General features: G+C 58.0%; 3 protein-coding genes across 20 annotated transcripts in view; all 3 read left to right on the top strand.

Moving 5' to 3' along the window:
- The window catches only part of UBAP2L (ubiquitin associated protein 2 like), a 30,506-nt gene extending 20,455 nt beyond the window's left edge, over nucleotides 1–10,051 (top strand). For 7 of the 13 annotated variants that reach the window (XM_048288386.1, XM_048288387.1, XM_048288388.1 and 4 more), the window contains 14 exons: nucleotides 666–855; nucleotides 1,458–1,512; nucleotides 1,963–2,137; nucleotides 2,318–2,390; nucleotides 3,022–3,217; nucleotides 3,324–3,412; nucleotides 4,047–4,100; nucleotides 4,686–4,767; nucleotides 5,903–6,120; nucleotides 6,220–6,325; nucleotides 7,453–7,520; nucleotides 7,803–8,000; nucleotides 8,461–8,511; nucleotides 9,015–10,051. In XM_048288386.1, coding sequence (XP_048144343.1) covers nucleotides 666–855; nucleotides 1,458–1,512; nucleotides 1,963–2,137; nucleotides 2,318–2,390; nucleotides 3,022–3,217; nucleotides 3,324–3,412; nucleotides 4,047–4,100; nucleotides 4,686–4,767; nucleotides 5,903–6,120; nucleotides 6,220–6,325; nucleotides 7,453–7,520; nucleotides 7,803–8,000; nucleotides 8,461–8,511; nucleotides 9,015–9,110 — 1,651 coding nt within the window. In that variant the 3' untranslated portion in view covers nucleotides 9,111–10,051. The remainder of the gene's footprint in view (nucleotides 1–665; nucleotides 856–1,457; nucleotides 1,513–1,962; nucleotides 2,138–2,317; nucleotides 2,391–3,021; nucleotides 3,218–3,323; nucleotides 3,413–4,046; nucleotides 4,101–4,685; nucleotides 4,768–5,902; nucleotides 6,121–6,219; nucleotides 6,326–7,452; nucleotides 7,521–7,802; nucleotides 8,001–8,460; nucleotides 8,512–9,014) is intronic. The other 6 variants (XM_048288392.1, XM_048288398.1, XM_048288395.1 and 3 more) reach the window with 2 other exon arrangements.
- Nucleotides 10,052–10,857: 806 nt separating this feature from the next.
- On the top strand, nucleotides 10,858–15,260 carry AQP10 (aquaporin 10). Of its 2 annotated transcripts, XM_048288402.1 has the most exons (8): nucleotides 10,858–10,972; nucleotides 11,133–11,335; nucleotides 11,423–11,574; nucleotides 11,709–11,754; nucleotides 11,865–11,980; nucleotides 12,075–12,225; nucleotides 12,298–12,456; nucleotides 12,545–12,678. In XM_048288402.1, exons 1-7 carry the CDS (start codon nucleotides 10,920–10,922, stop codon nucleotides 12,414–12,416), a joined length of 840 nt encoding a protein of 279 aa, XP_048144359.1. In that variant the 5' UTR covers nucleotides 10,858–10,919; the 3' UTR covers nucleotides 12,417–12,456; nucleotides 12,545–12,678. The 2 variants fall into 2 exon arrangements, with proteins under 2 accessions (XP_048144359.1, XP_048144358.1); XM_048288401.1 differs by lacking the exons at nucleotides 10,858–10,972; nucleotides 11,133–11,335; nucleotides 11,423–11,574; ... (1 more) ...; nucleotides 11,865–11,980; nucleotides 12,075–12,225 and adding exons at nucleotides 14,029–14,155; nucleotides 14,251–14,388; nucleotides 14,476–14,594; nucleotides 14,676–14,893; nucleotides 14,964–15,260 and having other exon boundaries at nucleotides 12,434–12,456; nucleotides 12,545–13,415.
- A 423-nt stretch (nucleotides 15,261–15,683) lies between these two features.
- On the top strand, nucleotides 15,684–25,752 carry ATP8B2 (ATPase phospholipid transporting 8B2). Of its 5 annotated transcripts, none has more exons than XM_048288383.1 (27): nucleotides 15,684–15,786; nucleotides 16,590–16,648; nucleotides 17,287–17,400; nucleotides 17,525–17,623; nucleotides 17,773–17,834; nucleotides 17,951–18,023; nucleotides 18,402–18,475; nucleotides 18,602–18,681; nucleotides 18,890–19,048; nucleotides 19,127–19,215; nucleotides 19,289–19,485; nucleotides 20,184–20,392; nucleotides 20,567–20,610; nucleotides 20,686–20,851; nucleotides 20,921–21,109; nucleotides 21,315–21,430; nucleotides 21,584–21,748; nucleotides 21,828–21,939; nucleotides 22,064–22,169; nucleotides 22,288–22,429; nucleotides 22,516–22,699; nucleotides 22,889–23,112; nucleotides 23,406–23,489; nucleotides 23,673–23,918; nucleotides 24,005–24,143; nucleotides 24,231–24,361; nucleotides 24,454–25,752. In XM_048288383.1, exons 1-27 carry the CDS (start codon nucleotides 15,756–15,758, stop codon nucleotides 24,739–24,741), a joined length of 3,582 nt encoding a protein of 1,193 aa, XP_048144340.1. In that variant the 5' UTR covers nucleotides 15,684–15,755; the 3' UTR covers nucleotides 24,742–25,752. The 5 variants fall into 5 exon arrangements, with proteins under 5 accessions (XP_048144340.1, XP_048144338.1, XP_048144341.1 ...); XM_048288381.1 differs by lacking the exon at nucleotides 15,684–15,786 and adding an exon at nucleotides 16,173–16,284 and having other exon boundaries at nucleotides 18,405–18,475; XM_048288384.1 differs by lacking the exon at nucleotides 15,684–15,786 and adding an exon at nucleotides 16,173–16,284 and having other exon boundaries at nucleotides 19,373–19,485.
- The last annotated feature ends 152 nt before the right edge of the window (nucleotides 25,753–25,904 follow it).

The raw sequence follows: 25,904 nt of genomic DNA, 5'->3' as shown, positions 1-25,904 counted from the left end.
CTGTGGACTTGAGTTGTGCTGCATACTAGTAGACCCTTTCTGACTGTGCTTTGGTCACAAAGGGGGGACAATGTATGCAACAGCAAAGCACAAGTTGCCAGCAGACTCATCGGGCAGCTCTGTGCCTCTTTGGCCTGCGGTACTTGCACAGAAAGCAGTTTTCCTGCTGCCCTTAAACTGTGTTGTTGGAAACACAGGAAGGGGATCCCCAGCACAACTGCTCCATGTCTCTGGTGAACAGATTCTGAGTGGTTTGTCCTTCTTTTTGCCTGGCAAACTGGGACACAGTGGGGTAGGTGTACCTACGGTGATGGCGCTTTGTCAAAGCGAAGCGTTTGTCTTCTGTTGGGCTGACCCTTAGTAACTGGCCAGTCCCTTGAGTGCTGGGACCTGAGTGGTGGCAGCTCATGAAGTGTTGCCTAAGGCACAGCAGTGTGTGAGGCAAGGCTGCAGCTGGATGTCCATGGTTGGGCTAGCCCTGCTCTCTGGGCATGTTTCTTGGCTTGGCTGCTTCATGTGGTGCTTTTATACTGATGCTTGGGGCTTTTTATCTTGAGTATTTGAAGTGAAGAGCCCAGTCTGGGTCGGCAGTTTACAGCAGGGCTGTTTTGGAGGAAAATGGAGGAACCCTTTTTTTTTTTTTTTTTTTTATTTACTTTTTGTAGTGAATCTTCATCCACAATTTCGTCCAATCAAAGCCAGGAGTCTGGTTACCAGAGTGGCACAATACAGACAGCAACATTTACCTCCCAGAACAGTGCTCAGGGACCACTGTACGAACAGAGATCCACCCAGACGAGGCGATACCCAAATTCTATCTCTTCCTCGCCCCAGAAAGATCTGACCCAGGCTAAGGTAAGAGAACAGCTTTGCTCACCCATTGTGCTGAGTGAGCCTAATGTGTGAAGTGTCTCAGGGGAAGCTGAGTGGCTTATCAAATGGTTCTGTGATCCTCCAGCCTCACTGTGTAGCTCATGGGCCCTCATGAGAGCTCTCTTCTGGCTGCCCCCAGCTGTGTTTCATGCCTGGACCTGGGCCACTGGGGTTAACAGCAGTCGAGTTGATTGCAAGGGTGTGTGTTGTGTCACACAGTTACCCTGCTAGAGAGGGGTGTGCAGACAAAGAATTTTGTTTTGTCTTAAGTATTTGGTTCTTGAATGCTGCACACCAGTTCAGTAACATCAGGTTTGGCTAATGAACTGGGATTGAGAATGTTGAGGCAGTCTAACTACCAGCAGCAGAGAAGCTTCTTGTACTGATTTCTCTAATATACACTTGGGGACCATGCTGGCATGGGGCTATACCTTGGGACTGGCCCCAGCACAGTCTGATGATACATGTTGGTAGCAGGATCTTTTCATAACTGTGGATGGATGTGGGAGAGAGGTGACATTAGCTCTGCCTCTGGAAATATGCAGCTGTAATGCCCAGTATTCCTTCTTTCTCTTCTTCCTCAGAATGGTTTCAGTTCTGTACAACCCACGCCATTACAAACCACACAGGCTGTTGAAGGTAAGAGTCTTGCAAGTACAGCAGGTGTCCTGCATCTCTTTTTCTGCTCATGTTCTCTGCTTTGAAGGAGAAGCTTTATCTGTGCTGATAGCAAGTCCTTTCCTTGCTGGACTAATTGCTGCCACTCAGTTTATTTGCTTCTCTCAAAACATTCAGCTTTCTGCTGATGGATGCTTGAGATCCTTGAAGGGTCACCTATGACAGTAATTTACTGTGTTTTGAGCGTGGAAGGCACCTCATCTGTAGGTCGTGAAGCTCTTTGCAGAGCTGATGGTAGTGTTGGGGTAAAGTGAGATGTAGAACACAATCATAAGTGTGTAACTGGTTGGCAGCAGTGAGGGAAGCCCCAGATCTCCCAGCTCCTCTAGCTGAGCACTTGCTGATCCTTGCCCTTGTGTCACCCTCTGGAAATTGCCAGTAGCTGCCCTTAACCCAGAGCTTTTTTCTCAGGTGCTACAGGCCCTGCAGTGAAATCCGATTCCCCCTCTGCTCCCAGTATTGCACCTCTCAACGATGGGGTGTCTGCATCGTCCTTGCTGACAACAGCCAGCCAACACTCAACAGCTCTGAGCAGCCTGAGCCACAGTGAGGAGCTTCCCAGTACAACCACTGCCCAGCTCAGCAGGTGAGTGAGTGGAGGGAGTGGATTTCTGAAGAAGCAGAACTAGAAGCAGGAATCTGTATCAGAGTCTGTCTCATGCAATGAGGAAGACTAAGATGACTCATCCAGTTTGAGCAGATGGGAAATGGGATGGTGTTGACTCTCTCACCTTGGTTTGACAGCCTTTTATTTCTTTTCCTGCAGTGCATTACCCACCCAGCAGAACAGTCTGTCCTCATCCACATCCTCTGGGCGAACATCAACTTCAACTCTTCTGGTGAGTCTGGGTATGCTCTTGCACTGTGTACCACATTTCTGCTCGACTTGGCAGGATCTGCTGGGGTGCCTGACCTTGGGGCTGTGGTGGTGATGGGAGCTGCCAGGCTGCTGGCTGTCCTGCTGGAGTTTGGGTGCTGTGTGGAGAGAGAGGACACGGGGTTATGTCAGAACACTGTCTGTGCATCTGTGGCTCAAGGCTGTTGATACTCTGCCTGTTTCTGACTGAGCAGTGCCTTCTTTTGAGCCTGTAGTAGCCCTTGAAGGTGCTGCAGTCACAGCCACATTCAGAGCAAGCTGGTAGTTGATGCATTGTAACCAAACATCTCTACTGCTGGAGTTCTTGCAGTACAGTTCCTGGGTATCAGCTTCTGCAGCAGAATAAATCTTCCTGCTGCAAATGTGGTGTCAAGCCCTGCTCCTCTCATCAGACAGATGTGTTGGGATGTAACCACGAGAGAGGCTTGTAAGCATTGGGGGTTGGCTACTGTCAGGAGTTTGGACTTAAGCCAGGTTCACTGCAGAAACTTCCAGATGCAGCCAGAGCTGCACAATGTTCTGTGTAGAGAGTGTCCTGCGGTGCCTTGGTTCCATCTTCCTGGTCCCCTGACTCTCCTCCCTTCCTTCCCTAGCACACAAGTGTGGAGAGTGAAGCAAGCCTCCATTCTTCTGCTAGTACTTTCTCCACCTCCTCCAGCACGGTGTCAGCAGCCCCACCAGCTGTCAGCGTTTCATCCAGCCTCAGCAGTGTCAGCAGCCTGGGCCTCAGCCTCAGCAGCAACTCCACCGTGACGGCCTCGACTCGCAGCTCCGTTGCAACCACGTCAGGTACTTTCCTGGGTACTGCTGTACTGAAGGAGGGTGTGAGGGCTAAGAGAGCGAGCTTTTGCTGTTTGTTTCACTGTGGAGCTTTTCTTTTCTCTTCCTTTTTCAGGAAAAGCCCCTCCCAATCTCCCTCCTGGAGTCCCACCGTTGTTGCCTAATCCATACATCATGGCTCCAGGGTTGCTACATGCCTATCCGGTGAGTGGAACTTTGCAGTGGTGTCATGCCACCAGGTCCCTCCCGTCTCCCTCTGCAGCAGGGAGGGATGTAGCATCGTGGAGAAAGCAAAAACTCTGACATAGCCTAGCAGGGCTGCCTTGCTGTTTTTTCCATGATATCCATGTGCCCATGGGGGTAAATGTGTTGTGACCACCCCAGAGCAGAATCTATGTGCCTGTTCTCTGCAGCCTCTCCAGCATGTGAGGAGCAGCAGCCCTTGGGCAGAGCACAGTGTGTGGAAGCACAGAGCTATGTTAGAAATGTGATGTGACAAAGGGCAAAGAGTCAGGGCAAGGATAACAATGGCCACAAAGCCTAAAGGTGTGTGTCACACCCTCTCCTGAAGGTGAGGACAGATTTTAGTCTTGAGATGATTTCCAGAAAAAAACTGCTGGCTGGCTTTGTGGTCTGGAGCACTTTCCTTTGAACAACTCACACAAACTTCCGGCAGCATCAACCTGCATAGAGCCTCTGGCTGCCTGCACCTGGTGGCTCATGTGGCTGTTGACCACCTACTTCTGGTTTTCTCTCACTTTTATCTAAATGTTTAATCTAAAATTAGTTGTCATTATCTATTCCGTGTCCCTAATGTCATCTCTGGCTCTTTTTCTAGCCACAGGTGTACGGATATGATGACTTGCAAATGCTCCAGACAAGATTCCCATTGGTGAGTACTGCAGAATGACAGGACACACCACTTCCACTGGTGCTGCTTGGGTAGAGACAGGTCAGCTGTGGGCAGTCCTGAAGAGCTGGCAGAATGGGGTGCTGAGTGGATGCACCTCTCCGTAGCAGCAGTGAGGAGTTAATCAGTTGTTCCTTGGCACGTGGGGAGCATGAGTTACTCATACAGCAGCATTCCTTGTGGAGCCAGGGAGCATGAGTTACAGCAGCAGTACTGTTATAAAAGATTCACCTCTGATCCATGACTGAGCCAATGAGTAAATACCTAATGAGAATGGGCTTTATTTAGCAATAGAACGTGTCCAATTTCTTGTGAAGCAGGGGCCAGGGGGAAGGTCCAGGCAGTTTAAGGACTGCATACCAGTAGACCTTATCTGGTTCTTCTCATAGCCAGATGAGGGGGATGGTACATGCTACAAAAACCTGGGGCTGCTGTAGGTTATGATCAGCCTGGATGTGGCTGGTATCTTGCAGCTGCAGTACAGAAATTCCTCTCTCTCAAAAGATACTGCCTTGTACTTTGGACAGAGCTGATAAAATGTATTTTCCTTTTGGTTTTATTCATCAGGATTACTACAGCATCCCATTCCCTACACCCACCACACCACTGACTGGAAGAGATGGCAGCCTGAGCAGCAATCCATATTCTGGTAGGGAAAAAGACTGTTCTGATTCCCATCCCATCAGGGTTTGTGCTGCTTCTAGTAGTGTCCTGTGTCTTTGTCCACTGGAGCTACATCTGCACTGTGCCTCCTGCACTGCTTTTGGTTTGGAGCATGCTTCTCACAGCTAAATTCTTGCCTTCCCTTTGGGCATCTGATTGTGTCAAGGTCTGATACTGGGAAGAGGTGGGCAAAGTAGGAGTTAATGGGGCAGTTGGAAAGGGAGCGAGGAAGGGCTGAAAGGTTCTGCAAGGCCTACTACTGGGGAACTGCTTTCCAGGTGGTTGTGAGGCAGGTGGTAAGCAGTGCTTCTCAAGTACTGAGAGTAAAAATACAAAGAAACACAAAATACGGAGAAATTACTCTTTTTTTCTATGGGACAGTCTCATGGAGAAAGCAAGTGAGAAATTTGGGACCTGTCAAACTCAACCCAAGAGCCCAGTGGGTGCATGATCTCTCACTGACCTTGGCAGGTGCGTTAATGCACTGCCAATCCCCAGTGGGCAGTGACTGTGCTGAGCTTTCACAGGCTTTAGGAATTGTTGCATTTTGAGGTTTGCTCTTTTTCCAGCACCACTTCTCCTCAACTTTGGCAGGAGCTGGTTCCTATGGAAGTGCTTTTGCCCAGCTGAGGCTGAAATGACAAGCTCAGAGCATGGCACTATGTGAGCTCTGAATTGGAGAGTGTTTGCATGGAAGAGCCAAGCAGGTGCTCATCCAGATCAGCACAGGGAGCTTCCCCCAGCCCTGCAGCCAAGCCCTGCACAGCCCAGGCAGGGATCTGGGTAGTGTTCAGTCCTGCTGCTGGTGCATGGAGAAGGATGAGGGAGAGCTCTAGCATCAGGCTCTGCTGGCAGGTTTATCCAGTGCCAGATTTGGGCTTAGCTACTGTGTATTCCTTTGTCTCTGTAGTCCTGTTAGGGCCAAGGAGCAATTAACAGTTTTGCCTTATCAGTGTACAAAGGTCTGAGGGTTCCTGAGGGCCACAGTCCTTGGCAGTGGTAGGAGGTGTGGGGGGAAGGTGAAGTCACTGCTTATCAAAAGACTGGGTCACCTTCGGGCTGTGTTGGAACAGGCCAGGATCTAGCATCTGTTCTTCACTCTCCTTTCACCTCCGTTTCAGGTGACTTAACAAAATTTGGCCGAGGTGATGCCTCTTCTCCTGCTCCTGCAACAACTCTGGCACAGCCTCAGCAGAGCCAGACCCAGACTCACCACACCACGCAGCAGACGTTCCTGAACCCGGCGCTGCCTCCTGGCTACAGTTACACCAGTCTGCCATACTACACAGGGGTACCAGGGCTCCCCAGCACCTTCCAGTATGGGCCCGCCGTGTTCCCTGTGAGTTTCCCAGAGGCAAGGCCTTGGGATTTCCCAAGGCAAGGGCAGAAGGGTGGCACAGCAAAGCTTCTCCTCACTCTGTTCCTCTCTGTTCTGTAGGTTGCTCCTACCTCTTCCAAGCAGCATGGTGTGAATGTCAGCGTCAATGCATCAGCAACCCCTTTCCAGCAGCCCAGTGGCTATGGCTCTCATGGGTACAGTACTGGTAAGAGACCCACAAGAGCACCTTCCACAGCAGCAGGGCTTGCTCCCAGTCTTACTGGCTGTGATAGGGAGTGCTGTCTTACAGCAGTAATAGAGGAAAAATGCCAGGGGTGCCACTCCCAAGTAGTTTGATTATCCTTAGAAAGGCCCAGGATTGTTCTGCATCCAGGTCTGGGGCAGGTTTGGGGGTTATAGATCACTTCATGCCCTCCTCTGTGTCCCACAGTCAGCTGTCTGGGCCCTTGGACCCCTATCAGAAGCTTAAGCTGCTGAATTGTTCGGTTTTGTTTGGGTTTTTTAACTGCCTATACGTGATTAACAGAACAGCAATTGTTCTGGATTTGAACTTGTTTCCCCCCAGTGTTTGGCAGACACCTTCTAGGGAAGTGTCCTTGATTCAAAGGTACAGGAAGGTCACAAACCTGCCGCCTGTCTTGGTACTTGGTTGGTGTGTGGCTGACTTACTCAGGGCTGCATTTGGCTCCCTCTTCCAGCCTTTAAATTCCTCTTGTCCCTTTTTTCACTGCATTAGAGCCCTTCAAGATACTGTTTTTCCTTTGCAAAGGTATTTCAGCTTTCACCTGATGCTGAGTCCTTCAGACTGCTTTCATTTCAGCACTTTTTCCAGGCATTAAATGATGGCTGAGGTGTCCTCTGGGCCACCCTCTTTTACAGACAGCTGACACCCTGTGGGGCTTGTGTTGTCAGTCACTGCACCAGCCATCCCAGCCCACAGCTGAGTTGCCTTTACATGCAATTGGCTGTTTTACATACAAGAAGCTTTTGGGCTGTTCTTGCTGCTGTGCCACACGCTGTGGGTTTGTTTCCCTGTCTGTCCACTGTGTTCCCCAGCTCTCCTCAGAGCTGCTGTTTTCCATGTGTTTCTCTGGATGGCAGCCAGCCCTTCAGCTGGTTTCTGGAGGCATTTTGAAACAGTGTGTCTCCAGATCAAAATAACTTATATGGGTGCTTTGCATGTGGTCATGCCAGGGCCTGGCTGCCCAGGCCAATCTGTCTGCAGACCTCTGACCACTGGAGCTCTCCACCAGGTCCTGCTGGTGTTGGCAGCAAGCAGCTTCTGCTGGCCCAGTGGCTGCTGCCTAACACCCACCTCTCCCTTCTCCCCAGGTGTATCCGTGACATCCAGTAATACAGGTGTGCCGGATATCTCGGGCTCTGTCTACTCCAAAACTCAGGTTAGTGTCTGTGAGTGGGCAGGAGTGCATTGCTGGGGAAGAGAAGCCAAGCTCTGAGACAGCCTCCCTGGGCAATGAGGTCTCTTCCCCTTGGATCAGTCAGCCTGGAGAAGGGAAATGCTTGACTTTTCCCAGCTTAGAGCAATTCCAAGTCCAGAAAGAGCCATAGGAAGAGACTCTGTCCTTTCTCTGTATCACATGCTGACTCTGGGCCTGTGATGTGTAGAGATGGGGAGGGGCACACTGCCAGCCCTTATTCTGCCATTGGCATCTCCTTCTTAGCAATCCTTCGAGAAGCAGGGATTTCACACTGGAACCCCAGCAGCCTCCTTCAACCTGCCTTCGGCGCTGGGCAGCGGCGGCCCTATCAACCCTGCAACAGCGGCGGCATACCCCCCCACCCCCTTCATGCACATCCTGACCCCGCATCAGCAGCCTCACTCGCAGATCCTCCACCACCACCTGCAGCAGGACGGGCAGGTAAGCGATGCCCCTGGTGCCTGAGCCCCTTGCTGGGGTATCTCCTAGGGCTCTTGCTCCCCCTTTACTCCCCTGGTCCCCCTCTCCCTCCCTGCCTCCCTCCCTCATGCTCTGCAGCGGACACACGCAGTGACATGCACACGCTCACACCTGCACATACACACAGGGCTGGTAAGAGGACGAGGTGAGAAGGAAGGCCTGGGGTGCGCTCTGCCAGGGTGGGTACTTGGCACAACCCCCCTGCTGCTGGGCTGCACCAGGTATGGCCAGGTAGTGCCCCCTCATGCAGACACATCTGGGGCACCCTGACCTCCGCCATCCTCAGAGGGGCAGCTCTGCAGGTCAGCACCAAAGGGGTTACTCGCCATAGCCACGACCCTGCAGGAGCTTTCAGGTCTAACCATGGATTTCTATTGTCATAGTTTGTCCCTTTATTTTACATATCCTGGTACTGCAACAGCTTCCATATTTGCAGATGATACTGTGCTGCCAACGCCAGCAGGAAGATCAGGTAATGAACTCTCTGAAAATGCATTGCACTTGCCCTGGGGTCTGCCCCGCCCCTAAGGCTCCCCAGGATCACATCGCCCCTTCCTTCTGCCCCGTGGCCCCGCGAGGCGAGGAGAGAGGCCCTCAGTCAGTATGTGCACACACACACCCACGTGCAGACACAACCCGCACCCACCCTTCCCTGTCTCCCCCCTCCCTGCTGCTCGGCGGCCGGCGCGAGCTGTCCGTGGGCCTGTGCGCCGCTGGCCTGGAGGAAGGAGCGGAGCCCAGGGAGGGTGCTGGGGCTGCTGGGGCACGGACGGTGCAGCTGTGCACTGCCAGAGGCAGCCCCTGCCCCAGCGCCGGGGAGCTCAGCTGGGCTGAGCCAGAGTGGCGGCTGCCAAGGAGCTGTTGTCCAAAGTGTCTTCTTCTGGGGCCGAGGCGTGCCAGCACTGCCCTGTGGAGTAGGCTGGGGGTGGTTCCCCTGCACTCACCACCTGCTTCTCCTTCTGCCCTTTCCCACAGAGCGGCTCCGGGCAGCGCAGCCAAGGTAGCTCCATCCCCCAGAAATCCCAGGCCAACAAGTCCGCCTACAACAGCTACAGCTGGGGCGCCAACTGAGGCCTGGGCCCCTCGCCACCACTTGCTTCCGGAAGAGAATCCCAGCGACCCCGATGATGACGAAGGATCCCAGGGAGGAGAGAGCCCTGCGGTGGGGAGCGCCCGGGCCCCCAGCCCCAGCAGGGCCCCGCAGGGCAGGCTGCAGGCACCTCTGCGTTGTCTGTCTTCAGCCACTTTCCTGTTGTATGTAATATAGAATTTGTATTTTTTTCTTTTTTTTTTTTTCCCCTTTTTTTTTTTTTTTTTCTCTCTCTGCATTCAGATCTGAACCGTTTGCCGTAGGGGCCTTTTTTGGTTTTTACTCCTTTCTATCCCCTCTCCCATCCTGCTGCCCCAGAACCTCTCAGATCCAAAGGAGTGGAAGCTGCGAGTCGCCTACAGCAAACCCCCTTATTATTAGGATTAAGACCAGTAATTGATATGAGCAGCATTGTAAGATTAATTAGTTGAAGTGTTTTTTTTGTACCGTGTTCTAAATTTAATGGATAAATGTGTCTTGTATATAAAAACAAAAACCCCATGCTGTCCTCTAGTTCTCTCATTTCTCCCCCCCCCCGCCCGTCACGGGGGGCCCCCCCCGGTATTTTATGTTCTCCATCTATGTCCCTCCATCCTCACGGGCCCAGAGTGCAGGTCCTGCCCTGCTTGCACGCTGTAAGTATCTTCTGCTTTTGGGTTGGGGATTTTTTTCTTTTTTTTTTCTTTTTTTTTTTTTTTTGTTTTTTTTTTGGGTTTTTTTTGTTGTTGTTTTGGGGTTTTTTTTGTTTTGTTTTGGTTTTGATTTGATTTGTGGGCTTTTGTTTGTTTGGTTTGGGTTTTTGTTTGTTTTGTTTTGGTTTTTTTCTATGCAGTCCAGATCTTGTATTTTTCAGTTCTACCTGATCCCTTCAGCTGCAGCCCCAAGTGGGGATTTACTGAAGAGAATAAAGATCACAAAGTGATGTGTGTATTTTTTCCACCTTCTCAGCCTCGTTCCCTATTTTTGGTGCAGGGGGTGGGAGGCCCTGGGCACTGGGGGCAGTGCTTCCCCCTCCCCCCCCAGCGTCTTGCTGATGTTTTTGTGCCCTCCTGTTGTGGATTTTTCCTTTGCCCAGCTGCAGCAGTGGGCAGCAGGATGCCAGTGCACAGATAATGCCACTATCCTACCCCTCCCTTCCCTGAGGCCCTCACCCTTCATTTCTGCCTCGTACTGTGCTCTGCCTGATGTCCCCACCAGTCTGGTGCTGCTGGTCCTCCTTTTGGAGGTTGAGGGGTGCTCCCCCTCTTCCCCCCGAGGCCAGCGGGACAGTCGGGGGAGGGCAGTGGGGCCACTGGTGCGGCTGGAAGCGCTGCCTGTCCCCGCAGCGCCTGCTCAGCTGCCCTTGACCCTGTGCTTCCCCTCAGCCTCCTCGCTGCAAGGTAAGGGGCTGCGGCTTTGGGGAGCCCCTGCGGCCCTGGGGGGCGGAGTTGGAGCCCTCCTGTGTTGTGTGGGGCTGGGGGGGGAGCGGCAGGGCTGCGCTGGCCTCACGGAGCTCAGCTGGGGGCCAGAGCCGGGCTGCTGCATGGAGCCCGCTACCCGCCAGCCCTCCCGCCCTGGTTCCGGCAGCACCCGCCCCCCACGGGGGCCCCGGGACACACCCAGGCCCGGGGTAGCGCGGGCACGGGGCCCGTACGGTCGGACGGGGCGGGCTCCGGCCCTCGGGGGGCACGGGCCGGGCCCCGCTGCCTCGCGACACCCGGCGGCGCTTTGCGGCCGCGGCGCTTTGCGGCAGCGCGGCCCGGGCGCGGCGGCGGGACGGGGGCGTGGGATCCGGCGGGGCCCGGAGCGGGATGAGCTTCTACGACGCGTTTCGAGGCTTCTTCGGCTTCCCGGGGCGCTGCAGGTACCGGGACCCCGCCCGGCCCGGCCCCTGGGTCCCCCCGGCCCCGCCCGCACAGACCCTGTCCCTCTTTCAACCCCCCGGCCCCCAGTTGCCCCCCCGGCACCGGCCCGCCCCCGGTTGCTCCGGGCTGTCCGGGTGTCTCAGTGCCGCGGTCCCGCAGACCACGGGACCCGCTGTTCGGCGGCGCGGCGTGGGACGAGGAGGAGGAGGATGGCGGCCCATCCATGTCGCAGCCCCCCCAGGACTTCGGCTTCGGATTCAGTCCTGGCTCGCCCCGCGGCGCCTTCGAGGAGCTGTTCCGGGACATGGGCGAGCTCCTGGGCGTCTTCGGGGGGTTCTGGGCCGATCCCCAGCAGCCTTTCGGTGGGTGCGGGAAGGGCTCAACGAGACGCTTGGGGCCGCTCAGAGCCCCTCGGCCTGACCGACCCCCTGGGCCCTTCTGGTGCCCAGAGTCCGCCCTGCCCGGCCCCGATGGAGGCAGCGCGGGGCGACCGCTGCGGGACTCGATGCTGAAGCACCCGGAGAGCGCCCCTGCCAGCGCGGCCCCGGGGAGCTCTGGGAGCGCTGGCGATCTGGCCCGGCCATGGAGACCCTTCTTAGGGGTGGGTGAGGGGTCTGGGGTCTGCCTCCCGCAGGCGCAACAGTGGTGGCCAGCTCTGTGCTGTTGCAGTGCTGCCCCAGTGTGGCGCTTTGCCTCCTGTCACTGGCGTCAGTGGTGCCTGGCTTTGTCTTGCAGCTGGAAGATGCTCACCGGGCTCCTCCTGGCCTCAAGGAAGATCAAGGTGGGTGCTGGGGCTGGGGGGTCTCTGCCCTCGCTGCTCCACCACCTGTGCTGCCACAGCCTCTGGGGCACATCCCCATGCTGCAGCCACCATCTCACATCTTCCCCCAGACCTGGACTCCCAGGTCTCCTCCGTGGGGCTGGGGACCATCCTGAGACCCAACGAGCCCAAGTCCCACTCTTACTTCCAGAGTGTCTCTGTCACCAAAGTGACTCTCCCTGATGGGGTGAGTGTCCTTGCAGGTGCAGCAGGGCTTTGGGAGACCTGGGGACACGGTCCCCGTGGCCGGGGAGTGTCTCAGGGCCTGGCACTCTGCACAGGCGGTAGAGGAGCGCCGCACTGTGCAGGACAGCCAGGGCCGCCGGGAGACAACAGTGACGCGCCGGAGGGGGGACCAGGCCTTCATCACCACCACCAAGGAGGATGGGCACAACAAGGACTACCGGGAGGACGTGGTCAACATGGATGACCGTGAGTGAGGTTTGGGGAGGACGCAAGGAGTGGACGGGGGCCCCACTGATGGAGTTCTCCGTGCCCTCCCAGAGGAGCTGGCACAGTTCGCTGGCACGTGGCCGCAGCAAGACGAGCTTCATGCTCCCAACCTGAGCGACCCCTCATCTGCGCTGGGCAGCTTCTTCCGACGCTGGTTCTCGAGCTGGTAGCTGTGCCCAGTCCTGACTGAGCAGCCCATATGTGCGACAGGTGCAGGCTGGGGGGACGCTGGACTTGCCAGGGCCGTCAGAGCAGGCAGTGGGCAGCAGCCTCTTCTCACCACCTGTTTTTGTTGTAGATGGGTTAGATCCTGCTGGGAAGTGGTGCCTGGGCTGGAGGCTGCCTACCCTCTGCAGTGCTGCGGAGCCACCGGGACCCCAGTGGGGGCCAAGTGTATGTGTGTACAGAGCAATAAAGTCTATTTATGCTGAACGGTGACCTGCCATGCTCCTTCAGACTGGAATCTCATGGGTTTGGAGGCAGATTCCCCCTGGCCACCAGGACGTCTCTGGGGGACTGCCTCAGGGGTGCAGGTGGTTGCTGGGTTCCTGTGCCTGCACTGCTCCCTTCTTACCTCCCTCTCCCATTTCATTGCCCGATGCTGTGTTAATGCCTCCCCTGGGCCACTCGAGCGCCTGGCCCAGCCCAGAGACCTTTCCAAGGCCTCTTTATTAGTGTTGACTGCAGCTGTGGCTTGGGTGGGGATGTGGCAGGGATTAAGGGGATTCCTGGCCAGGAAATACCTGTGCCTGCTCACCTGAGTGAGGTCTTAGCTCCCCATGGCCACTTGGGGATCAGGGTGCTCCCACCAGGCCTGGCCCTACTGAGGTGCAGCATCATCACAAAGTGTCCCTGGCCCCACACAGGACTCTGTTCCCTGTCAGGCGTCTGTCTCCCTTGGTGCAGCCCTGATTGGTTTAAAGTCTGCACGTTATCATGCACCTGGCTCTGGGGCTCATAAAATCTGCTGCAAATGAGATACCTACACCACCCTCACTGCTGCCGCTGCTGTCACTGCTGCTGTCACCGCTGCAGTCACCACTGCCCCTTACCAGTCAGCACTTATGGGCACCACTTCTTTCTTGTCAAGGGCCCGGGCTCTGCTCCGCATCCGGAGTCAGCTGGTGCGGGAATGCCTGGCTGAGCTGCTGTCCACCTTCGTGCTCATTGTAAGCAGGGCACGCGGGTGGGCTGGGGCTGATGGGGGGGCCGTGTGGGTGGGACAGGGCTGACGGTGGGGTGGTGGCAGACGCCAGGGGTCCCAGGGCTCTGCTGCTTGACCCTTGGAGTTGGAGGGGTTTGGGGCTGCCCCACACTCAAATGTGCAACTCAGCACTGCCTGTCCTCCCACTTGGACCCTGTTCCCACAGCATGGTCTGCCCTGTGCCATGGCTCTGGTGTAATTAGGGTGTGGTGGTGGGCAGTGTGTGCCTCCGAGCAGGCAAAGGCTGGGGCTCTGGTGCTGTTCTTAGCATTTGGGCTGCATCCCATGATAGCAAATGGTGTCCCTGTGGCTGTGTCGTGGCACCTCTTCCCCACCACCTCCCCACAGAAGCACTTTACTTAATTGCTTATAAGTTGGTTGCTTTGCCATCAAAACCATAAGTGAGAGCAGTAACCACCTCCCTGCCAGTCCCTGTCTGGTGTCCCAAGTATTGAGGAACAAAACCATGGGGGTAGCACCAGCATAGCCCTCGCCTTGCTGCCCTGCAGTATCAGCAATGGGAGGTTCTCAGCCCAGGGCCACCAGGGCTAAGGTGTGGCTACATCCCTCTTCTACAGATAATCACCCTGAGCGGTGCTGCACAGAAGATCACCAGCTTTGAGATGAAGGGGAACCTCCTCACCAGCTACCTGGCAGGCGCCCTGGCCGTCATGGCAGGCATCTACATAGCGGGAGGAATCTCTGGTGAGACAGAGGAAGGGGTCCCAGCTCTTGCTATCCCCTGGCACCGAGTCCCCCAGGACCCTCCACTCCCAGCCCTTCTCCCTACTCCATTGCAGGGGCCCACATGAACCCGGCGTTCTCCTTTGCCATGTGCCTGATGGAGCAGTTTCCCTGGTGGAAGTTTCCCATCTTTATGTTTGTGCAGACCTTGGCATCTTTCCTATCTGCTGGAGCTGTTTACATCCTCTACTATGGTATGGGGGAGCAGCATTGGGCAAGGGAACCCCACGGTGATGCTGGGCTGGCCAGGCTCATGGACATGCTCTGCCTCTGTCCCCCAGATGCCATCTGGCACTACAGCAACGGGACCCTTACTGTCTCTGGCCCCCGAGAAACTGCCTCCATCTTTGCCACCTACCCAGCTGACTATGTCTCCATTGCCAATGGCTTCTTGGACCAGGTGGGTGCCACTGTCAGCTCCCTCAGCCCCCTCCAATTGTGCCAGTCCCCATGGTGCTGAGCTGCTGCATTGTCCCTGCAGGTGATTGGCACAGGGGTGCTGATTGTGGTCATCATGGGCATCATGGACACCCGCAACAAGGCTGTCCCCAAGGGCCTGGAACCAGTGGTCGTGGCTCTGTTGGTGCTCTCCATTGAGTCTTCCATGGGGTCCAACTGTGGTTGCCCCCTGAACCCTGCGCGGGACATCGGGCCCCGGCTCTTCACCTATGTGGCAGGTTGGGGCCCGGAGGTCTTCAGGTGGGTAGAGGGAAGGGGGTGAGGTGGGGATGGCAGGGATGATCCCCAGCCCACTCTGTCCCGTCCTCAGCAGGGGCAACGGGTGGTGGTGGGTGCCACTGGTAGCACCACTGCTGGGGGCCGCCGTGGGCGCATTCCTGTACCAGCTCTTTGTGGCTTTCCACTACCCGGAGGAGGACAGCGACGTCCTGACAGAACAGGGCTCCATCGTTCTAGTCAACACCACCATCGACCCAGACATTGGGATGTTGCCCAAGGAGAAGGACACTGGGGGGACAGTGCCTGCCGGGTATCCCCCACCACCATGTGCCAGCAGCACAGTCTCCCCCACAGTCCCTAACACACCATTAAAAAAGTCTTGAGGGCACGAGGTGTCTTGTCTATGGATACGGGGTTGCAGGGATATGGTGAAGGCCGTGGCCTCCAGCCCCCCAGGGAGAAGGCCGGCCGGGCTGCAGGGGCACCCTCGCCTGGGGAGCACGTGCTGCTAGTGTGGGGGTGCCCCACTGGGATCTGGGGCTGTCCCCGGGGCCCCGGGACTGCCCCCTGGCAACCCCTGGGACTGTCTCCGGCCCCCCCAGGAGTCCCCCGGGAGGCCCTGGGGCTGTCTCTGGCTCCCCAGGACTCACACGGCTCCCCGGGACCTCCTGGAGCCGCCCCGCTGGCTGGGACGCGCCGGGGGCTGTAGTCCGGGCCAGCCCCGGGGCCGCGCTCCGTCGCTTCCCCGCGCCCCCACCTCACTTCCGCCGCCGACCGGCGCCGCCGCGGCCATGGGGAGCTGAGGCGGCGGCAGAGGCAGCGGCCCCGGCCCGGCCCGGCCCGGCCGCCCGCCCGCTCCCCATGGGCTGCGGGGCCGCGGGACATGGAGCGGTGCGCGGCCCGCCGGGCCCCGGGTAAGCGGGGCCGCCGTGGGCCCGGGTGGGTCCGGTCGGGCCCCGGTGCGGCCGTTGCCCCAGTAACGCGGCTGGGCGGGGCGGGAGCGCCCGGGCCGGGCCGGCTGCGGCAGCTCGGGCCGGGGCCGGGGCCGGGGCCGGGGCCGGGGCCGGGGCCGGGGCCGGGGCCGGGGCCGTGCCCCGGGAGATGTCCGAGAAGTGGCAGCGGGTCCGCGATCCCGGCGGGGCGGGCACGGCGGGGGAGCAGAAATGGGGGCCTGAGGGTACAGAGATGGGGGTGCAGCGGTGCAGCTGAGCAGGGCTGGGGGTTTGGGGGGCAGAATTTAGGGGGTTGGGGTGCGGAACTGGGGATCCAGGAGTGCAGCTAAGCAGGGCTGAGGGAGCAGAGATGTGATGGGGGGATGCAGGGGGGGAAGGGTCTGGTGACCTCGGGGTGCCGAGCTGGGGGAGCAGATAAGCCAGACGCGAGATGCGGAATCTGGGGCTCTGGGAGTACAGGTAAGAAGGGCTGGCAGTTCAGTTTTTGGGGGGTCTGGGTATGCAGAATTTGAGGCCTGGAGGTACAGTTAAGCAAGGCTGGGGTTCTAGGTGTGCAGGAGTACAGGTCCTGGCATGGGGGAGCACAGGGCCACATGACACAGCTGGGGAGACTCCCTGTTCCCTGCATTCTGGGATTCTGGGACTAGCTTGGCTCTCAGGATGCAGAGGAGATTGGGGTGTCAGAGTCCAGGGTCTTGGGGTTGTCCAGCTGCAGATGTAGGGAGTGTTGGGGTGCATGGGGGTGACAGGGTGCTGTGTTGCAGAGGAGGAGCGTCGAGTGCGAGCCAACGCGCGGGAGTACAATGAGAAGTTCCAGTACGCAGTGAGTGAGGGGGGACTGAACCCCCTCCCGGGGGTCCTTGGGCAGGTTTGGGGGGCTGGGGCCTGAATCACCCATGCGTCAGTAGCGGGGGGCATTACAGAATAGGTGTTTGTCTCTGAGAAAATGGTGCTGATGACATTACAGCCAACATAGCTGTGGGGCTGGGGGGGGGCACAGTGCACTCTATGTGGGAGATTCAGCCCCCCATCCTTGGCCAAGGCCCAGAACCCTCTGGCTCTGCCCAGATCCCAGCCTGGGCCCACATCCCAATGTGGTTCATGGGTCAACTTCTGAAGGTGCCAGGGGAGGGCAGTGCTCACCTTGACTTCTCCCCACGTTGGAGGTTATCCCTGGCTGTTCCAGAGCTGGCTGCAGAGAGGGGAGCAGGGGGTCTGGGTTGGGGTCACCCTTGTGGGGGCCAGGTGCTGCTGCTGGAGGAGGCTGGTCCCAGGGTACCAGCTGGCTACTGAGACTGAGGAATTAGCTTCCCAAGGAAGCTGCCAGGGGTAGCACAGGAGCAGGAGCCTGACCCCCCAAAAGAGCATGGTGAGCCACAGCCCCTGCCCTCTAGAGTGATCTTGGTGAGCTATGGGGCCTCGGCAGCCTGTAAAACCCCTTCTTGCCCCATCTGTCTCCAGAGCAACTGCATCAAGACCTCCAAGTACAACATCGTCACCTTCCTGCCTGTCAACCTCTTTGAGCAGTTCCAGGAAGTGGCCAACACCTATTTCCTTTTCCTCCTCATCCTGCAGGTGAGTGCAGTCCTTCCCTGCCTGGGCATCCAGGAGGGCTCCAAAGTGGGGAGGTTTGGCACCCTCGAGCAGGGGCAGCACGGGCCTGGCTGGTTCCCCTGTAATTCCTGTTCCCTGTCTCCAGCTGATTCCTCAGATCTCTTCGCTCTCCTGGTTTACCACCATCGTGCCTTTGGTTCTTGTCTTAACCATCACAGCTGTCAAAGATGCCACCGATGACTATGTGAGTGGTTCTGCCTGCGCCCCTCTGCCCGCTGGGCAGGGGGTTGGGATGCTGTGCAGAGGTGCGGTGTCCAGGGCCATGGCATTTGAGATGGCAGGGGGACGCAGGACCCCATCGCTGACACTGCTGTCTCTTCCCCCTGCTCCCAGTTCCGCCATAAAAGTGACAACCAGGTGAACAACCGGCAGTCTCAGGTCCTGATCGGTGGAGTGTGAGTGTCACGGGCACAGAGCAGTGGAGAAGGGGCCAGGGACCCTGCGGGACGTGGCACAGGGCAGTGGGCAGGGCAGGGCTCCTGCCTGACTACAGTCCGCTGTCCCTCTACAGCCTTCAGCAGGAGCAGTGGATGAATGTCCGTGTCGGAGACATCATCAAGTTGGAGAACAACCAGTTTGTGGCGGTGAGTGCAGCCCTGAGATGAGTATGGTTCCAGCTGGGTGGGTGGCACACAGGGACCACGGAATGGTGTGGTGCCGCTCCCGCTTTGCTTTCGTGCTCCTCCATCACTTCCCAGGGTGGGGACATTAGGGACTTCTCAACCTCGAAGTTGCATTTAGTTTGGAGAGTTGGAGCCCTGTTGGAGCCACGTTTTGAACTCTGAGGATCTGGGCACTTGGAGCAATGGTGGCTAGGCTCAGGTGCAAAGGACTCATGGGGTTAGGGACAGCCTTTGCAGGTGCTCCAGGGAGTTCCAAGGACATCCAAGGGCCAGGAGCTTCCCTGAGGAAGGCATTGGGAAGCCCCAATGTTGGCACGAACCTTCACAAGTCTCTCCCAGCAGGCTGACCTCCTCCTCCTCTCCAGCAGCGAACCCCATGGGTTATGCTACATAGAGACTGCAGAGCTGGATGGGTAGGTGCCCCCACTCACCTTGAGGAGCCAGGGAAGGCAGGAGGGTGGGAGCTGCTGGGCAGCATCTGCGAAGGCCCTCCCTGCCAGGCTGTCTCTAACCCACACGTGGTGCCTTCTTGCCTGCAGAGAGACCAACATGAAGGTGCGTCAGGCCATCCCTGTCACCGCGGAGCTGGGGGACACCAGCAAGCTGGCTCGCTTTGACGGTGAGTGCCTGCGACCAGCCCTCTGCCACGGGGCAGCCTCCACGTTCCTTCCTCCGTCACCCTGGCTAGACCAGGACCAGCCATGTGGCATTGTCATTCTGCGGCTTGAAGCGGATCTCTGGGGAGCCAGGGATGGTGCTGGAAGCTTTAGGATGGAGCTGGCCATATGGAGAAGGCAAGTCCCAGCTGAGCCATACTGTGCACCCAGGTGAGGTGATCTGTGAACCCCCCAACAACAAGCTGGACAAGTTTGGTGGGACGCTGTACTGGAAGGAGAACAAGTACCCCCTGAGCAACCAGAACATGCTGCTGCGGGGTTGCGTCCTGCGCAACACTGAGTGGTGCTTTGGCCTCGTCATCTTCGCAGGTGGGATGAGGCAGCAGCTGCTACTGTGCTGCACAGAGGGGAGGGGAAGACACCCCCTGATGCCTTCCCACTCCCCAGGGCCCGACACAAAACTGATGCAGAACAGCGGCCGGACCAAATTTAAGCGGACAAGCATCGACCGGCTCATGAACACGCTGGTGCTCTGGGTATGCAGAAGGGAGATCATAGGAGCCCCGGCTCTGACCCAGTTGGGGCTCTGATGTACTGTCCTGTCCCCAGATCTTTGGGTTCCTGGTGTGCATGGGAGTGATCCTGGCCATTGGCAATGCCATCTGGGAGCATGAGGTGGGCATCTGCTTCCAGATCTACTTGCCCTGGGACGAGGGGGTGCACAGTGCCTTCTTCTCTGGCTTCCTCTCCTTCTGGTCCTACATCATCATCCTCAACACTGTGGTGCCCATCTCGCTCTATGTGAGGTAGGGCAGGGGGCAGAGGGGCTGGGCACGGGGTGTATGAGAAATTAGGGGTGCCCTCTGGGGAGGGGAGACAGGGATGGAGATCCACAGGCAGAACGGTGTGTTGGGTGGGGGTGGGCTGCTCTCTTGGTGACTGGCCATGTCTGCCTTCAGGAACGCCCCGAGGCCTGAGGACCCCATGGGTCTCTCAGGGCACCCCCGGCTGTGTCTGTCTGGCTGCTCGTCTCTCCCTGCTCTGGCTGCACGCTGGCTATTTTGCTCTGCCCTCCTACAGCTCCCAGGCTCCTGCACTGTCCCATTCTCTCTCTCTTTTAATTTCTCTCTCTTTTCGTTCCCCAGCATGGGTTCTGTCACCCTTAGCCCCGAGGTAAGAATGTGTCACCCCCACCCCTCCCACTAGTTCATTGCTGTCTGCCCTGGGGACTGGGGAGGGGGTTCAGAGTGTGTAGGTGTGTGAGATGCCTAGGGAGCCCCATGGGCTGCCCCCTGGGTGCCTTGCCTCGGTCCCCAGCCCTGGCTTAGCGGTGGCTGTCAGCAGGAATGGGTTGCAGGCCAGCCCCGGGGAAGGGTGTGGGAGCTAGCAAACAGTGGGGGACACCTGGGGTGCTGGAGTGGCCAGGGCACTGAGGGTCTGGGGTGGGCATGTCAGGCAGAGCATGCTGCCCTGCCCCAGTGACAACCAGCCATCCTCCCTGCAGCGTGGAGGTGATCCGGCTTGGGCACAGCTACTTCATCAACTGGGACAAGAAGATGTACTGTGCCAAGCGCCAGACGCCAGCTGAAGCCCGCACCACCACCCTCAACGAGGAGCTGGGGCAGGTGGAGTACATCTTCTCTGACAAGACTGGCACCCTCACCCAGAATATCATGGTCTTCAGCAAGTGCTCTGTGAACGGGCACAGCTACGGTGAGTGCCAGCTGCCAGAGCCAGGCTGGGGCTGCCCACAGAGTGGGGGTGCACTGGCTCCCCGCCTCTGGGGCAGTCAGGGGACAAGGGGGCTTAGCTGGAGCATTGTGGGGTAGCAGCAGTTGCCACGGTGTTGGGTCTCTGTCGTGGTTAACTCCATACCCTGTTTTCCAGGTGATATGCAAGACATGCTGGGTCACAAGGCAGAGCTGGGAGAGGTAAGGGTGCTGTCAGTTCGGTGCCTGCCCACGCCAAGTGCCGCAGGGGAGTAACCCCATCTTTGCCCCTTCCAGAGGCCAGAGCCAGTCAACTTCTCCTTCAACCCACTGGCGGACCCACGGTTCCAGTTCTGGGACCCTAGCCTGCTGGAAGCCGTCAAGCTGGGAGACCTCCATGTGCATGAGTTCTTCCGCCTGCTCTCGCTCTGTCACACCGTCATGTCCGAGGAGAAGACTGAAGGTGGGCGTGGGGCAGGATCTGTCCCTGTGGGTCACACGACACTGTCACTGACCCCCATGCTGTCCGCAGGGGAGTTGTTGTACAAGGCACAGTCCCCGGATGAGGGAGCGCTGGTCACGGCTGCCAGAAACTTTGGCTTTGTGTTCCGGTCCCGCACGCCCAAGACCATCACAGTGCATGAGCTGGGTCAAGCCATCACCTACCAGCTGCTGGCCATCCTGGACTTCAACAACATCCGCAAGCGCATGTCCGTCATCGGTAAGGTCCTGGGCATGCCACGGGCTCTGGGGCTGGGAAGGCCACGTGGGGCTGCAGCATGGGGCTCGTTGTGGTGTGTTGGGGGACCAGTCCAAGGCTGGTGGGGTTGTGACTGTGGACGCATTGGCAGGTTGATGCCTGGGGGTCAGAGTGGGACCTGCTCCTGCACCCCTGAGCCAGGCATCTTGTCCCCTCCTCCCCACAGTCCGCAGCCCTGAGGGCAAGATCCGGCTGTACTGCAAAGGCGCCGACACCATCCTGCTGGAGCGGCTGCATCCCGTCAACCAGGACCTGACCAGCATCACCACCGACCACCTCAATGTGCGTGGGACAGGGTCCTACAAGCAGGGTGGGGAGGAAAGAATGGCTGCCCAGGAGCCTGAGCACTGGGCTTGTGCCCTGTCCTAGGAACACCGTTGGGGTCTGGGGACACCATCAGAGTCTGCCAGCACACCCAGCTCTGACCATTTGCAGGAGTACGCTGGCGAGGGGCTGCGGACACTGGTACTGGCCTACAAAGACCTGGAGGAGAGCTACTACAAGGACTGGTCCGAGCGGCTGCATCGAGCTGGCAGTGCCCCTGAGGCCCGTGAGGATCACCTGGCTCGGCTCTATGACGAGGTGGAGCATGATATGATGGTAGGTGGGCTGGAGGTTGAGGAGTAGGGGGTGGTTGGGGGTAGCCCTTACTGACCTCCCGCCTGTTTGGGTCCCCAAGCTGCTCGGAGCCACAGCCATCGAGGACAAACTGCAGCAGGGGGTCCCCGAAACCATTGCCATCCTGACGCTGGCCAACATCAAGATCTGGGTGCTGACAGGGGACAAGCAGGGTGAGGCATGGCTGAGGTGCTGGCTGGAGATCAGGATGTTTGTGGGCTGGATTCCACCTGCCTGGGATCCCTACTGCACTCTCCTGAATGGACTCTGGCTCAGCCCCTGGTTTCCCGTCCTCAGAAACAGCTGTGAACATCGGCTACTCCTGCAAGATGCTGACAGATGACATGACAGAGGTGTTTGTGGTCACCGGCCACACTGTGCTGGAGGTGCGAGAGGAGCTCAGGTGAGGGTTGGGGGGCAGAGGACACAGAACAGTGCCAGTGTGGGGCACAGCTGCGACTGGGGGAGCTAGAGGTACGGAAGGGCCCTGAGATGGAACCCCGTGCCCCCTCTCTCCTCAGGAAAGCCCGGGAGAAGATGATGGATGCCTCGCGTTCTGTGTGCAATGGCTTCTCCTACCAGGAGAAACTCCCCTCCAAGCTCACCTCTGTGCTGGAAGCCATTGCAGGCGAATACGCCCTGGTCATCAATGGGCACAGCCTGGTAGGACCCTGGGAGTGCCAGGCAGGACAAGGCCCTGTGCCCGTCTATGTACCATGACCCCGGCTGTCCCTCACTCTCCTTGCCAGGCCCATGCACTGGAGGCAGACATGGAGGTGGAATTCCTGGAGACAGCGTGTGCCTGCAAGGCCGTTATCTGTTGCCGTGTCACACCTCTGCAGAAAGCCCAGGTGGTGGAGCTGGTGAAGAAGTACAAGAAAGCTGTGACTTTGGCCATTGGGGATGGGGCCAATGATGTCAGCATGATCAAGAGTAAGGCCTGGGATCTTGGGGACCACAGGAGAGACAGGTCCCCCCCCTGCACCATCCTGGGGCCCGTGGGAGCCTCTGTCCTCACCCCTCTGTGCCCCACAGGAACAAAGTGCCCTTGCTGGGGGTGCTGCTCTCATCCCCTGTGCTCCTGGCAGCCCTCTCTTCACCCATCTCTCCTTCCCTCCACAGCTGCCCACATTGGGGTGGGCATCAGTGGGCAGGAAGGCATCCAGGCCGTGCTGGCCTCCGACTACTCCTTCTCCCAGTTCAAGTTCCTACAGCGCCTGCTCCTGGTGCATGGGCGCTGGTCCTACCTGCGTATGTGCAAGTTTCTTTGCTACTTCTTCTACAAGAACTTCGCCTTCACCATGGTCCACTTCTGGTTTGGCTTCTTCTGTGGCTTCTCGGCACAGGTGGGTTGGTGGCTTTTCTCACTGAGAGGTGGGGAGCGTTTTCCTGCAGGGCTTCTCGGCTCCGAGGCATGTTCTGGTCCTTGGACTCCCTATGGGGACTCATCCTGAGCCAGGAGGCACAGCCTAGCATCCAGCGTGCAGTGGGTGTGAGGAGCCTGTGGTCGGGGTGGGCAGTCCTGAGGGACTGGAGACAGCTCTCCTGTCCCTGCAGCTGTGGGCACAGAGACTTGGGGACTGGCTGGGGCACAGGGCGGGCAGGTCTCGTGCCTTGCTGAGTGCTCCATTCCATACAGACAGTGTATGACCAGTACTTCATCACTCTGTACAACATTGTCTACACGTCGCTGCCTGTGCTCGCTATGGGTGTCTTTGACCAGGTATGGCGGGGGATAGTGAGGGGGCTCCCTGGGTGTGTGAGGAGCCTGTCCCACTTCCCTTCATGTGCACCCTGTGGGAAGAAGGGCTGCCTGGGTGCCTGAGTCGGGCTGTCCTTGTCATTCTGTGGGCTGTGGTGGAGGCTGCTCCTAACCAGGGCTAAAGGGAGGTGCCCATGCCCCCAGGATGTACCAGAGCAGCGGAGCATGGAGTACCCCAAACTCTATGAGCCTGGGCAGCTGAACCTGCTCTTCAACAAGCGGGAGTTCTTCATCTGCATTGCCCAGGGCATCTACACCTCTGTCCTCATGTTCTTCATCCCCTATGGCGTCTTTGCTGACGCCACCCGTGATGATGGTGCCCAGCTGGCCGACTACCAGTCCTTTGCCGTCACTGTCGCCACCTCCCTCGTGATTGTCGTCAGTGTGCAGGTAGGGACATGGCTACTCGGCTCCAGTCCTTCGGGGCACCTCAGGCATCCCCTGAGCCCTGTCTCCTCCTGCATCCCCCCCACTAGATCGGGTTAGACACAGGATTCTGGACAGCCATCAACCACTTCTTCATCTGGGGCAGCCTGGCCGCCTACTTCGCCATCCTCTTCACCATGCACAGCGATGGCCTCTTCCGGGTATTCCCCAACCAGTTCCGCTTTGTGGGTGAGTCCCTGTGGTGCCCTATGCCCCCCACCCCAGCAGGGTGCTGCCTCAGCCTAGCCCTCACTGGACTCACGCTTCCCCCCCTAGGTAATGCACAGAACACGCTGGCCCAGCCCACGGTCTGGCTGACCATTGCCCTCACCACCGTAGTCTGCATCATGCCCGTTGTGGCCTTTCGCTTCCTTAAGCTGGACCTGAAACCAGAACTCTCAGATACGGTGAGAGTGCACGGCTGTGGGAGCAGTCACGGGGTCCTGTGTCTGAGGAGAGGTGGTTCCACAGGTCCCTGACCCTGGCCCTGTGTCCCCAGGTGCGCTACACTCAGCTGGTACGGAAGAAGCAGAAGACACAGCACCGGTGCATGCGGCGCGCGGGGCACGTGGGCTCACGCCGCTCCGGCTATGCCTTCTCCCATCAGGAGGGTTTCGGGGAGCTCATCATGTCCGGCAAGAACATGCGGCTCAGCTCCCTGGCACTCTCCAGCTTTGCCCCCCGCCCTAGCACCAGCTGGATTGAGACCCTGCGGAAGAAGAAGGGCTGTGAGGGCAGCAGTGTTGGCAGCCCCAGTGGTGCAGCCAGCAAGACTCTCAAGGTCTGAGGCTGGAGGGGGTCACATCCCCTCCAGTGCACCTGGGGGCTCCCCTCCTCTGCCCCTGGCCCTGGGGAGGGCAGAACCCCTCGTCAGCAGGGTCCCATGGTAGGAGCAGAGGTCATGTGGGGGCCAGCGCTGAGGTTTGGAGGAGTCTGGACTTTCACCTTCTAGCCAAAAAGTATACTCTTTCCCTCCCTGGGGTGAGCAGATGGATGGATGGATGGATGGATGGATGGATGGATGGATGTCATCACCATCAGCCCCCCCCCCCGTTTGCTCCTCCATCAGTATTCAATTCCACTGAGTGCAAACGCCCCATCACACATGAATGTATCATGCCAGAGGTGCAGGGCTCTGAGGGGACTGTGGCCTCTCCCTGCCCTTCACCCATGTGTCTTTTTTTATATAAACAAAAAAAGGGGAAAAAAGAGCCCCCAAAAAATAGCAGCCAAAAAAAAAAAAAAACCAAAAAAAAGGAAGGAAAAACCCTCTGAGTTTACAGAGCGACTCATTTCTTGGGTGGGTACAGGGAGAAGGGGGGAGGAAAGTCACCCTCTTTGTCCCCCCCGCCATAGGGTTCACCAGGACAGCGGGTGCTGGGTGGGAAAGGGGAAGCGTTCTGTGCCGCAGGAGGCTGGGTGTTGGCGGCTGCTGAGATTCACTCCCACACGTGGTCTTGCGTAACCCTCGGCCTCTGCTTCCTCCCTCATCCTCCTCCTTTCCAGCTCCCGCGGGACTGAGTGTTCCTGGGTTAGGGTTAGGGTTAGGGTTAGTGGGGCAGTGGGGGACCCCCGGCGAGTCTCTGGGGCTGTTGGGCTCCCAGGGACGCGATACCAAAGAGGAGCTTGTTAAGACGGGTGTCGGCGAGGGCTGGAGGGGATCTGGGGGGTTTTGGGGGGTTATTTCGGTGGAGGGGACGCGGATCGGGATGGATAATTTATGACGCGTTTCTGTCTGGTGGAATTGTATCCTTTTACGATTCCTGAGGAAAAAAAACCCCAAACAAGCTTTTTTTTTTTTTTTAATTAAAAAAAAAAAAAAAGAAAATAATGTTCTGAGCAGCTTCTGCCGTGTGCTGTGTCCGGGGGAGCCGGGCTGGGCACGGAAGGGGTCCGGTGGCTGGGGGCCGGTGTGGGCTGGCCCCGCCCGCCGCGCACGTGCCGCCCCGC

The sequence above is a fragment of the Corvus hawaiiensis genome, chromosome 29 (genome assembly GCF_020740725.1).
Source record: "Corvus hawaiiensis isolate bCorHaw1 chromosome 29, bCorHaw1.pri.cur, whole genome shotgun sequence".
Taxonomy (NCBI): domain Eukaryota; kingdom Metazoa; phylum Chordata; class Aves; order Passeriformes; family Corvidae; genus Corvus; species Corvus hawaiiensis.
The sequence above is the reverse complement of the archived record's forward strand: the minus strand, read 5'-3'. Positions and strand labels throughout refer to the sequence as shown.